Consider the following 13,952-nt stretch of genomic DNA (forward strand, 5'->3'; position numbering starts at 1 on the left):
GGCAGGGCCCGGCCGGCTGGAAGCTCAGGCTGCTTCTGCTAAGGGCTCACTTAGTCCTGTCCACTGCCAAGTCCTTGGCTTGGGTTCAAACGGCCAGCTGCTCCCAAGAAGAGGATGAGGGAGTCTGGACTTTTAACAGCCTTCAGTGGTGGAGTGAGGGATGAAAGGCAGGGCGGCTAGATGGCTACACGGGGGTGAATCCTGGCATCTCCACTGCTCACTTCTGCGTGTGTCCTTGTGAAAATTACTTCACCTCAGATGCCTTGTTCTTAAGCAATGCCAAGGAAGGATACCTTTCATGGGGTTTTTAGGAGGATTAAATGGGTTAATATCTTAATATCTGTAAAGGCTGAAGACGGCCTCTGCAGAGGCTTTGTTAAATACTACGTAACCTGCTCTGAGAGGATGATCTGTGGCCAAATCTGGTTTGGTAGCTCCACGTCTCCACTAGAAGTCAGACGTAAGTTCTCAAGTGACTCGGCTTACGACAATGCTAGGGGATTTTCGTGAGGCACATTCAGTCTGCACTCACACAGCTGTGTTTTAATTTATTTAAGCAGTATCTCCACCCAGCGTGGGGCTTGAACTCCCCTGCTCCGTGAGGATCACCTTTGGCCAAATCTACTTTAGTAGTTATACTTGTCTACTGGAAGTTAGAAGGCACTGCGGGTTACATCAACAGTAACAGATACATATACTAGACTAGAACAAAGGAGGTGCCAAGTCCATGGTACTCTGTGCTGGTCAGGTCGGTAGTTAGTCCGTCCTCTTGGATGACTTACCTCTGGGTTATTTCTACTTATTCTTAAGTCCTCCTGCCCATGGTTCTGATAGGGAGTCAATGCATTTTCATTGGAATCCACATTCCTAATGAAGGTCTCACTCTACCCCTTAGATAAACTTGACCCTCAACAGTCCTAGAAATCTGAGGTCCCAGTGACTACACTCTGCTTGAAGCGCTAAGACCAGCCCTGGTTGCCACCAACCGAAGAGAGATGCCACTGTCAGCCAGGCTGGGGAAGAAACTTGAAACGGGACGAACGCAGACTCTTGGACACGATCAAAGCTGCTAGGTGGAAAGCAGAGGACACAGGAGAACCAGGAGAGCTGGCTTCAAACCACAGGGAGGGACAGGGCAAGACAAAGAACACTTATTAAATACTGACTGTGCTCTGAGCTCAGTACCACATACTTAAACGCCCATTGCGACCCTGTGGAAGCAGACAGAACACTCGCATGTGACGCGACGTGGGGAAGAGGCAAAGGGACCTGCCCAAAGGCCCCCATAGCCAGGGAGCCCAGGCTGGCAGATCTGTTGGCCTCACGTCACGACCTCTGTAACCGGACTGCGTAACACATGTGTGATTGTAGAGCTTTCTCATATTCAGAGCTGGCACGATGGTATGGAAGTTATGTACCAGTTCCTCACCATCGAAGGTGTCCAAGGAGGTGCTGGATGGAGATCTTCAAAGATATTAAAGAGAGAATTTATTCATGCCTTGTTGGAGGGTGGAAATGGATCATCTAGGAAAGCACCTTCCAGCTTTGAGATTCTGAGTTTCTATACTTTGGGGTAAGATAGACCCTTCGGGTATATTAAGGAATTCCTTTCCCTGTATTTTTTACCTTCTCGTCTGTCCCCTTCTCCCCTTCATGCAGATATTCTGTTCTGGGAACATGTTTTTTTCTAAAAGGAGGGAGGTGGTGGCTGGCAGTTTGGGCAGCTGGGAGAGCAGAAACACCATACTACTCTCTCTGGTTGGTGAGTCTAAATTTTTACCAAGTTTACTAAGGAGACTGCGTTACACTCTGATGAGGCAAACCTGGAAAGCTGACAAGAGGAAGCAATTACATCACCCCTCCTTCCCTCTCCTCCAATTTCTAGTTACCAGGCAAGTCCCAGACCCCCTGAATGTAGGATTTAGGGAAGGGGTTGATTTAAGATTCATATTCTGCTATCCCATCACGATGGGGACTTGATATAGAATCTGGAAATTTTTTGGAAAATAAAGCAATATTTCCTGCACGCCTGAGCTGGGGAACAGAGACCTAGTTTAGACCTGGCAGACAGAGCAGGGGTGCCAAGCCTAACGTTTTTTTGGTCCTCTGCTGCCCCTGTGTGGACACAGTGGGAAGCAACACTTCAAGATTTCGCTTCTGGCCACCGTGAAATTGGACTGGAAAGAGCCACCCCCTGAGAACCGCTGGAGGTTTATGACCACGATGAGGGAGTCAGGAACTGTTCCTATGGCCAGAAAGCCAGGGGCTTCCAGGAGAGAGGTGGGGAGCCCTTACAAGCTGTCAACGACTTCACCAGGGTCTTGTCCACCATCTTTATTTTTCCTTAAGACATCTGCAGCCAGGAGGGGAGCCATCATCTCAAGACTCATAGGCATGCACCTCTGCGGCTTCTGGCCGCGACCAGCGCCCGCGGGCACAGCGCCAACCCTCCCACACCTTCTCTTCCTGCGCTTGGAGTAACAAGTCTGTGAGTGTCTCCCTCTGGTTTCACAGCTTTTCACACCCTCTCTTTACCGTCTGTCTCAACACCATCATCTACACAACATATCTACACCGTGGCATGGCGTTCGTGCTTGCGGCATCCCTGACGCCCAGCACAAGCACAGGACAGAGATGACACTTTTGTTCTTAAATGAGCGAGTGGGAACCCTTGGGCACAACGGTGTGTGTGTGCGTGTGTGTGTGTACGCGCGGAGGGGGCTCTGGGTGACTGGAAGCAGCCTGGCTGGAATCCAGGGGGTCGGAGTCCCAGGACTGCCGTCTACCTACAGCTTTAGCTGCTTCCTTCCCTGGTCAGCTCCCTCCTGGGTGCCCAGCACACCAACCAGCCTCACCCCCCATCCCCTCCCAACCAACAGCAGCAGTAGTGGGAGCCCCAGCCCTCTTGCTCTCCTGCCCACAGGAGAGGATGGGCTATCTGGGCCTCCTCTCTCCAGCTGGGAGCCAGGGCCAAATGCACCTGGCCTGACCTCCTGTCCCCTCCCCTCATGCCTCCAGACCCTGCCGCAGCCTGCGATCCAGGGCCAGGAGCTGCCGCAAGAAGCCCCGGTTGGGGATGATGCCTCGGTGGTCCTTGACCTTCTTGATGGCCTCCACGAGGGTGAGGTGGTGGTACAGCATGAGGTAGGCCAGCACCAGCGTGGCGGACCGGCTCACGCCCACGGCGCAGTGCACCAGGATTTTCCCTGCGAGGACAGACACACAAGGCGGCTGTGGGACAGTATGTGGTGGGCTGGCGGCGGCGAGGGCTATGGGGCCGGGTGAGGAGGGAGACGGGGAAGCAGGGTGCAGACTGCGGGTGGGAGGAATGCCGACCCCTGGGATGCCTGGATAGGATACGACAGACCCAGAGCATGTAGCAGCTCAGCCTCCGGGAGCCTGAAAAGGGCTCCCAGGGAGACAGATGCTCATCACTAATGCAAAACTGAGTCTTGCACAGAGTGGTGATCTGCCCAGCGTTCCCAAGTGCATTAGCATCAGGCCTCTGTTAACACTGTGGATTCTTTCCTTCTCTTCTTCTCATGCACTGCCTTTTACAGACAGATGACAGTGTTTTCTTGCCTTCCTATCAGATCCTGAGCCTCTATCATGTCACTCAAATCTCTCCTGCCTTGAACCCTCCGGCTTTCCCCCAACTCCATGTCCCCACTTCCTTCCCTACCCCTGGCTTCCCGCTCCTACCTCCTGGCTGGCTCAGTGCCCGGTGGATGAAGTCCGCAGCTGTCTGGAAGTGGATGCTCATGTCAAAGGCTGGTGAGTCATGGGCCTCGACACCCAGATATCGGATGCCCAGCCCCTCGTAGGCCTCGGGGGTGCCTCGCCACCTGCTGTGTGAGGCGTTGAGGACGTGCGTGATGCCCAGGCGGCGCAGCTCCCGTCGGTTGTTAGCGATGTCCCTGAGTAGAGCAGACAATAAAGGGAGGGTGGGGCAGCTAGGCTCCGGCCACGAAGCCTCGGCCTCCACCCTGTCCGCTGCCTCGATGACGTCACCGGCTCCAGGCCTCTGCCGCGCCTACAGAGGACCCAGAGCAGGGAACCAAGATGGCAAAGACCCAGAGTTGTATCCTAGCGCGAGGGTTGAGAGTTCTGGGGGAGGTTCTGCCTGGAGAAGAGAAGACTATTGGAGTGGCTAACTATATCCATAATGTAAAATATTGAGAGAGTCCTCCAAGGCAGTGGGATTTTTACTTGATTTGTGGCCAGGGCTGAGTGGTTCTGTACTTCGTGTATGGAAGTATGTACTAACCGTGAAATCCAGCTGAAGAAAAACAGAAACACCTTTGGAGGGAATGACTCTCCCGTCACTGGGGTATTCAAGCAGAGACAGAAAAGGTCAACATGGAGGTCAGTGCACCAGTGGGGATCTGGACCTTGGCTGGGTTGTTGGAACAGCTCATGTTCAACCTCCTGCTAACCTGGAGGTGATAGGATTCTGACCCTGGCTCCCACACCTAACTCCCCTGTTGCTTTCTCTTTTTTTCAAGATTTTATTTATTTGAGAGAAAGAGAGAGAGAGAGAGAGATCACAAGTAGGCAGAGAGGCAGGCAGAGAGAGAGGGGGAAGCAGGCTCCCCGCTGAGCAGAGAGCCCAATGCGGGGCTCGATCCCAGGACCCTGAGATCATGACCGAAGGCAGAGGCTTAACCCACTGAGGCACCGAGGCGCCCCTCCCCTATTGCTTTCTACTCTCTTTGATACCTAGAATCTTCTCACGTTCTACCAGTTATTCCATGCTCACATGACCCTGTCTTGTGACATCACCTTGGGGTGTTCCTCTGGCCCACCCCCCTCAGCTTAGTGGCAGATGCCTCTCAGGCAACACGGCCATACCTCAGGGCCAATGCCTTGTCCAGAGCAAACTCCTCAAGTACAACGAGCACTGAACTTGAACCTCCAAGTCCTGGCTCTGCTACTTAGGACCCATCTGACCTTGGGCCAGTCACAACATCTCTGAGCTTCAGTTTTGCCTTTTGTAACCTGAGGGCAGTGGTACCTACCTCCCAAGGCTGTTGTGAAGATTAAGAGAGAAAATGCATGTGAAAAGCTCCTTGTAGACTATGAAGCCCTTGAGAGAGAGAAAAGTGAGGGGGACCCTTCCCTGGATGCTCTTCTCTCCAGGGCCCCCAAGCCCCAGAACCTCTGCATGTGCTGCGGCTTTGCCTGGCCACCCCCTCGGCTTGCCACCCACTTCCTGGCCCCCAATGGCTGCCCTTCACCAGCATCACGGCACCACAGATGGAAGGTCAGGGAAGTCATCTGTGATGTCTGCTGCATGACATCGGCACTCAATAATTAATTTTGCTAAGTGAGTGACATTATTGCTTAAACAGAGACTAGCTGTCCAGAGTTGGGCATATCAATAATCCTGCCCCAGCTCCCCCAAACCCTCCAGCTTCCACTCTCTGCCCATGCACCCCTGCCCCTCCCTCCTCAACCTGGAACCAACAACACGACTCAGGGCCTCCCCGACACCCTTCTCCTTCTTGCGTGCGTACACACACACACACACACACACACACACAGAGCCATGACCCCGGGCTGCCGGCTACGTACTGGTCTCCAAGGTAGAGGCCGGGCCAGACCTCATCGGCATGGTTACAGGCGGTCTTGCCTGTGTAGAGCAGCCTCTCCAACTCAAAGACATTGAGGAAGGGATGTTGAACCGAGGGCATCTCCTCCAGGGTCCCTCTAGTGCGAACAGGAGACCTTGAGCCGCTCCGGGAGAAGCGGGCCATAAAAGTCATGGAGGCCCAGAGCCAGTTACCAGGGCACATCTCAGAGGCGGCTGCAGGCGTGTCCTCGAGCTGCTGATGGGTCAGTCTCCGGTGGCTGTTGCTGCAGGAGGGATGGAAGGGAGACACACCTGACTGGGTCCGGAGCAGCTGCTTCCCTTCTTGCCAGCTGGGCTGGGCCCTGGGGAAATGCCTCTCAAGGGAGGGAAGGGAACTCTGGCCCTGGGTGGGGCGCGGGGGGGGGGGGGGGCGGCGGCGGGGGGGGGGGGGCGGCGGCGGCAAGACACAATTACTCTCTCCCTTAAGCTGCAGTGGCTCCTTTCTGCTCTTTGGCTCAGCCAGGCAAGGAGGTGGGAGTCACATGTCCTTGTTTACGGGGAGAGGGAGCTGCCCAGCTGCTGGCTTTCTGCTCTGCCACTCCACCCCCACTCCCAACACACACACATAAACACACACACACATTTGATATTTGGGTGGCAGTGCCCGTTGTGGGAGCTCTTGCCAGCCGGAATCTGGGTCTCATCTGCCTGGGGCTCCAGGCAGAGAGCCCAGGGAGCTGGGATGGGAATGGGGGGGTGGCTCTGGACTCATCCGGAGGGAATTAGCGGGAAGACAGCAGCAGCTGGGGCCATGACATATGCCAAGCCCGATTCTCAGCAGCAGAGAGATGGGCTGCTTTAACCTATTCCTGCCCTACCACTGCCTCAGAGTTAGGCCTACTGTGGGATGTGTATGTTGGGGGCTGGAGTGAGTGGGGGAACAGCAATACAGAGGAAGTGTAAGTTTTTGAAAAACACTTGCCGAAGGCATGCACTAATGGAAGAGGGTGCCAAGCTATGTGCACAATGGCCAAACCACTCTCCTTCGATCAGCATGCAGAAATTACTGATCAAACCTCATCTCTTATTTCTGAGTCAAGCAGGGCTGGAGTAACGTGTCTGGGTGTGTGGGGGAGAGGCGGAGGCTGGGGACTGAAGAAGGGAAAGGATGAGGGCTCCCGCCAGGGTCTCAGAGGCTGAAATGGCCATCTGTGTTGCTGTTGGAGTCAAGTGACTCTATGCGGGGCATGGGGCTGGCAGGGAGGGGCTCAGCAGGTGTTCCCTGGACTCTCTGTGGACAGCTGGCCTTTCTGAAAGTGGGAGCTTGTTCAGAACGGCAGAGCTGGGAAGGGCCAGCCTTTGAGACTTGGCCTGGGTCCTTCAGGCAGAGAGGCCATTGTGATAAGAGCCCCTTTCTCCTCCTCCTCTCCCATCACCAGGGTGGGCTGGTCCCAAGGATTCCCTTTTTACTCCCATCCTGGTCCTCAACCGAAAGTCTACTAGCTAGAGGCCATCTTTGACCTGCACACACTCTGTGAACCCATCCCTCCCTGTGAGCCAGGGTCCCCAGCTCTCCTTTCCCCTAGGCCAGGGGAGACCATGCAATAACAGGTCTTAGCGTTCAGGGGCATTAGGATCAGGGCTGCTGAGGGGAGCCTGGACCTTAGGGTGTTCAGGGAGAGAGATTTTTGCAAAGGCTGGGGTGGAGAGACCACAGAGATAATAGCACCATAGCCACCATCGCCATCACCACCACCATCATCATCGTTCGACCATCATCAACATCACCTGCCTTGTCTCCTCGCTCCTAAAGACCCCATCACTTTATTCCCAAAGAACGGTTTCTCGAAATAGCCTCTGCTGCCCGGGTGATTGACGCTACATGGTAAAGGGGAAGCGGGAAGGAGCTCAGATGTAGGAAGGAGCTCGGTGGGACTCTATTTCTCCCCGGGGCTGGAGGACCCCATTCCGTCCCGGGGTACACCCCTCGGCCTTCTCCAGCCCCATCCGCCGCGTTCAGGCCGCGTCCGCGGCCTCCCCGCCCTCGCCGGCCGCCCGCCGCCGTGGCGGTTCTAACAGGTTCATGGCTGTCGCCCCGGCCGCGGCCAGCCCAGACAGACCGGCGCTGGGGGTGCAGGGAGGGAGCCCTGGGGAGCTCAGCTGGCTCGGCTCCCGCGTCCCCTCCCTCGGTCTTCCCTCCCCACCACCCCCAGCCCCGAGCTGTGCGCCTCTCGGCGCCGCGAGGGAGGCGACCACCCCCACCCCCGCCCCCGCCCCGCACCCCCTCTACCTCGGTGCGAGCGCGACGCGGGGTCTCAGTCCCGGAGGCCGAGGGCAGGCGCAGCCAGCGCCACGGCCATGACTCTCCTGCCGCCGCCGCCGCCGCCCCCGCCCGCTGCCGCTGCCGCTGCGAGACCGGCTGACGGCTTAGCCTCTATTTTTAAGCCGTGACACGCACGTCGAAGCAGGGTTCATATCAGTGTGTGTGTGTGTGTGTCGGTGACACACAGAGACGCAGCCTCACCCGGCGGTCCGAGCGGACACGCCGCGCGGGCTCGCCCGCGGGTGTTTACAGACCAGACCCAGACCACGCAGCCGAGCAGCCCCGCCTCGCGTGCATGCTCGGGCGGACGTGTGTGTTAGGAGCTGCGCCAATTACAAGGCATTTTGCTTGAGGATGACATTATACAAGCCCTCCCAGACGGTGCCTTTAACACATTCGCTCCTCCCCGGACAGCATTAGTTAATCACGTAGACAGGATGGCGCGCCTCACTTGTCCATGGCTTCTTCTCAGTAACACTGAGTCGTAAATTACACGGGTTGGTAGCCCTGATTCGTATTTATTATATACCACGTGTTTCACATCTCTGCACTCAGTTTATCCGCACCCCAGGTCTGTGCGATATGGGGACATTATCACTGTCCCCATTTTAGGGAGGAGGAGACTGAGGCCCAGGCAGGTGAAGTCATTTGCCAGGGCCACACGCTAGTTATGGACTGAGCTGAGTTTCAGACCCTGGCAGTCTGACTCGAAGTTCATGTCCTTAACTGTTCTAAACCAGTGACCCCACACAATGGAGAGGAAGAGTGGATTTTCCCCAGGAACCCACTTTGGGCAGCTGGGCTCTTAGTGAACGCCTTTCCCCCTGAGGCTGGAAGAAACTCATGCCCTTACTCTTCACGTGTGCTCCCTTTTAGTTATGCTTAGCTTTACTTGATTTTCTACGGTAATCACCTTGTGGGTTTCAAGATGGTCAACACTTGGAAGGCAAGCTCAGGGCTGCTGTCCCCAGTCATTAGTTCATTGTTGATGGGGGATGTGGAGAGGGAATGAAGGCCATCAGGTGATGCTGTTGAAAACCAGGTAGATGAGGACTCCGGGAGAGTTGTCTGCAGGAGGGAGGCAGAAAGTTGATAAGGTCAGGCTGGACCTCGTTTCAGATGAGAAAACATTAGCAACTGTAGCTGAAATCAGGATTGACTATGTTCCCAGCAGGGGTGGTCGGTGAGGCTTTGATCTCTGGTCTTCTTCCTCTAGTGCTTACTGGCTAAAGTGACACAATCCTCAGGTCAATTTCGTGCTACAGAGGAGGTTCCATCACAGGCTGCGGTCCAGGATTAATGTCCCCTCCTAGCCTTTTCCTCTCTAGAGAAGCAAACTCAATTCCCCTCCATGCCTTCTTGGCATGGCGGTTTACATGAAGAAATGAAATCCTCATCATTCAAAACAAAGGATTGGCTTGGGAAATTTCAAATTTTAATTTGTTGTCCCCCCCCAAAAAAAAAGTCAGTAAAAAACGGTCACAAGTCGGGGCACCTGGGTGGCTCAGTTACTTGAACTTCTGCCTTGACTCAGGTCATGGTCCTGGAGTCTTGGGATCCAGCCCTGCAGCTAGTTCCCTGGTCATCAAACCGGCTTCTCCCTCTCCCTCTGCGGCTCCCCCTGCTTGTGTGCGCTCTCTTTCTCTCTCTCTCTCTCCATCAAATAAATAAATAGAATACTTAAAAAAAAATGGTCACAGGTCAAATCGTGAAAGAGCACATATTATTGGACTAACCTCATTTTAAGTGACACAGTCTTGAGGGTTGGTAGGTTGAGAAGGTATAGCTGAACTTGATCTCAAGCTTTGGCAAGACTTCCGTTTCAAACCTGCATTTCACTTTTCTCAAAAAGCTGGAAAAATATGCTCTAAGGCATGCTATGGACAACAGGGGCAGATGTTTTCAGGTAACCATAGAAGTTGTCCATGGATCAATATCTTCATCAATGGACCATTAATGACCAGATGTCAACCTGCAACTCCGGCGGCTTTATATTTTTCTTTTTTTCAGATTTTATTTATTTATTTGAGAGAGAGAGAGAGAGAGGCAGAGGGAGAGGGAGAAGCAGGCTGCCCACTGAGCAGGGAGCCCCATGTGGGACCCAATTTCAGGACCCTGGGATCATGACCTGAGCTGAAGGCAGAAGCTTAATCAAATGAGCCACCTAGGCACCCTGGCTTTATATTTTTCTTAGTAGCTAGGACGGGTATTAGGTTTCCAGGTGACAGCAAACTAAATTAAGGATGAGAGGGGGAGGGAGGCTGGAAGAGTTAGTAGGGAGAAGGTAATGCTGAAGATAGGACTGGAGAGGGTTGGAAGCTAATAGAAGCAGCATGTATTAATAATTTACTATCTGTCAATTTCTTGGGCTTTCACATTTATCAGCTAATTTAATCCCACCCAACTTGTAGGTGGATGTTAGTATCATCACTGAATACACGAGGTGACAGACACTTGGGCCAGATGATAAGCTAATTCACCCACAGCTAGTCAGTGGCAGAGCATAGGTCCAAATACAGGGTTATCTGATTCCAAACGTTTATATTTCAAGATGACGCTGAAGAGTTGCTTCCTTTATAAAGCCTTTGTGGATCCACTCTCTTTTGTCTGCTTCCTTGTTTGTGTTGATACAGGTATCTGTTGAAGGACACCTGAGCTATATGTAACTTCACTTATTTCTCTATTTCTTTAAATCTCTGCCCTCCACACTAGAAAGCATGGATGCATTATACTAAGATGAGCTAAAATGGAAAAATGAGGCTACTGAAAAACAGGAATAGATTTCCAAATGGTCTCAAAAGAAATGCCTCCCTCACCCCAAAATATTTAATTAAGAGAGAGGGAGAAGAAGTAGTGGGGGGGGGGGGGGACAAGAAACACCAACAACCATATGTTAAATGGTAATTCTAATTCCTACCATTAACTGCAGGCTGGGCACTATGCTAAGTGCTTTACATAGATTAGCTAATTCAATCCCATAAAGTAGGTAACATTAATTCCATTTTACAGCTGAGGAAACAGATCTAGAGTCGTGGCAAATCCACTCTGCCGCAGCCAAGTAGCTAATAAGTGGGATTTGAAGATGGATTTAAACCCAAGGCTTTTTTTTTTTTTTTAAGATTTTTATTTATTTATTTGACAGAGATCACAAGCAGGCAGAGAGGCAGGCAAAGAGAAAGAAGGGGAAGCAGCCTCCCCGCTGAGCAGAGAGCCGGATGGAGGGCTTGATCCCAGGACCCTGGTAATCATGATCTGAGCCGAAGGCGGAGGCTTTAACCCACTGAACCACCCAGGAGCCCCTAAACCCAGGACTTTTTAAACCAAAGCCTGTGCCTCACATCACTGTAGCAAGTGGGCACACCTAAAGAAAAAGAATAGCAACAGTTAAAATGTATCAAGTCCTCCCGTGTGTCAAGCAGGCATTCAGCAGAAATTACAAGAAGGAAGGCAAGCAACCCTTAAATCTTGAAATCTTAAATCTTAAATCTTGCTTGAGCCTTAAATCCAGGTCCCTTAGGGGGCGCGGCTCGCCAGGGGCAGGTTCCGCTGAGTGGGAGCGCTGGAGGCGGGAGAAACCGGGGACATCGCTGCCGCAGGGCACGGCTTTCCCGACACCAGCCACAGCAGAAGGGCGGGGACCTGGCTTCCTTCCAGTCGCCGCGCCCTAAGAGCAGCCCCGCCCATCGCTCCCGGGCTGGTTCCTCCCCGCCCCCGGCTCCAGCACCTTGACCTCTGCTGCGGGGTTAGACCGCATTGACACCGGAAGGGTCCAGATGCCGTACACAGACGATTGTGACTTTATTTAGCGTTGGGAATGTGGTGAGGGGAGGCGGGGCCGAAGACTCGACGTCCTTTGAGGGACCCCGTGTTGATTCTGCCTTGTTCTTCTACATCTCCATTCTCCCAGGGACAGTCCTTTGGCTTCTTCCACCGCCCATAGTTAGCGCCTCCTCTCCCCTCGCTCCGCACGTGGGATTGGTGGGCCTGTCCTCTCAGGAGTCCGCCGGGTGTGAGTGAGCATTTCCTCCGCCCGGATCCTGCAGGTTCTGAATTGGGGGTGAGAGGAGGCACCAGGGTCCTTTTGGTAGAGGGACCATCCGGCTTTTGCTTCAACTCTGATAACTTCCTCTCCACCTCTCCTGTAATGCATTCTGTCGCCACTTTCCTTCTGGTTTACCTAAGGCTGAACACATCTTACCGCCGTGAATACTCACGTTCTCCTGAGAGCCACACATTATCGCATGGAGCAGATACTCCTTCCGTTAGCCTGGATGTGGAATGCAAATAAACTCCAGGGAGGCTAGTGCCCTTACAGCAGAAATAAACTAGGACATTATGTGCAAATAAAACAGGACACAAAAGGAATATGCGGCAAATCTCCCTATGAAAAAAAGAAGGGAAGAAAAAGAAAAGCAGGTATAAATACACATTTTGAAAAAGACCGAAAGGAAATATGTCAAATATTAAAAGAGGCCATCTCCAGGCAGAGGGGGGAGGACAGATAATTTTTATTTTGTGCTTTAAAAAATCCACATTTCCCAATTTTTCTACAGTCCATATGACTTCATTTTAAAGGTCAGTTCTAAGAAATTGGTTGAGATTTCCTTAGTGGCTTTCCATGTGGCCAGTTTTTGCTTGAAGAGGCTAGTTAGTGTCTTTTGGGATGCAAGTTTCTATCTTGCTTTCCCTCCTATGTAAGGTTTTAATATATTCTAAATCCTTATTTTTTAAATCTTGATTTATCAGTTTTTGAGAGATGAATTAAAATCTCCTAGGTTTATGGGCTTGTTAATTCCTTAGTGTAATTGGGCAGGAATAAGGCACCCCCCCCCCCCCACAGTCCCTCAAGAGGAACCCACCCTCAAAAGGATTTTACACCACCCCGGAAGGAGCGCTCCCCTGTCTCCCTTATGATAGATAGGTGACAAAAACCTGATTGGATGACAGGCATAGGAGGGTTAATCAGATTAAAACAGCTCACCAACAAGCCCATAAAAACCCCTTAAGATTTAGAACCTTTGATGGCAATCCCTTTGGGTTTCCTCTCTCATTTTTTAAATAGAGCTTTGTTCTATCACTTTGCTATAGCTCAATAAACTTCGCTTTGCTGCCCACGACTCTGTCTGGTTTATCTCTTCAAGAACTGCGAGCACCAACAGAGAAAAAAATCCTACAACATAATTCTGTCCATTGTTGTTTGGATAGTATCGAGTTGTGTTATTAGATCCATAGAATTCACAGGCTTTTAAAAAAAAATTAAAACTCTTTGTTGGTAGGTTTTTTGTCTAAGAATTTAAAGAATTTGTCTGAAATACATGTATATACATTTTAAGTGAAGCTCTTATAAACTATTTATAGTTAGGTTTAAAAAAATCAATCCATTTTATTTTTAAAAATGATTTCTTTTAGAGAGAGAGAGAGCTCTCAAACAGGGGGAGGGGCAGAGGAAGGGGGAGAAAACCTCAAGCAGATGCCACACTGAGCTCTAAGCCAGAGGCAGGGCTCCATCTCAGGATGCTGAGGTCATGAAATGAGCAGAAATCAGAAGCTGGCCGCTAAACGGACTGAGCCACCCAGTCGCCCCAATCTGTGTTTTAACAGTGATTCTCTTTTTATATTTATTGTGATGACCAATGTATTTTAAGTTTTTGCCATTTTTTTGTTTTTTAAATTTATCATTCTCTTCCTTTTTGTCTCCTTTCTTTGATTCGGTTTGTCTTGTATTTTTTATTCTCTTTACTGAGCTCTGTCAATTTTCAGGTTAAACAAAGTCTACATTTAATTGGTCCTTTTAACCTCTTCATGAGGATTTTTATTTTAATTTCCTTCAGAATACTTTTCCTCCTATCTTCTTTATTATTACGATCCAGTACTTTGAATCCAGTTGTAGGAAAATTTGTTTCTATGGTCATTGGTCCCATAGAGAGCATAAAGATCCTGTGAAACAGTAGCTCCCCTCTGCCTAGAAGCCCTCCCATATGTGTCTTCCCCCTTCCCCCTCGCTCCCCTTCCTGGTTCCCCACTGCCTGGAAGCAAAGGTACTAAAAAACGCCAAGT

The 13,952-nt window shown here is 51.6% G+C and overlaps 1 protein-coding gene across 1 annotated transcript; it reads right to left on the minus strand.

Moving 5' to 3' along the window:
- Positions 1–1,671: 1,671 nt before the first annotated feature.
- On the minus strand, positions 1,672–8,152 carry DUSP26 (dual specificity phosphatase 26). Its single transcript, XM_047717036.1, has 4 exons — positions 7,863–8,152; positions 5,575–5,856; positions 3,703–3,917; positions 1,672–3,206 (listed from the first exon to the last, which is right to left on the minus strand). The coding sequence occupies exons 2-4, from the start codon at positions 5,793–5,795 to the stop codon at positions 3,007–3,009; spliced, it is 636 nt and encodes a 211-aa protein (XP_047572992.1). The 5' UTR covers positions 5,796–5,856; positions 7,863–8,152; the 3' UTR covers positions 1,672–3,006.
- Between the last annotated feature and the right edge of the window lie 5,800 nt (positions 8,153–13,952).

This window comes from Lutra lutra, chromosome 2 (genome assembly GCF_902655055.1).
Source record: "Lutra lutra chromosome 2, mLutLut1.2, whole genome shotgun sequence".
NCBI lineage: Eukaryota > Metazoa > Chordata > Mammalia > Carnivora > Mustelidae > Lutra > Lutra lutra.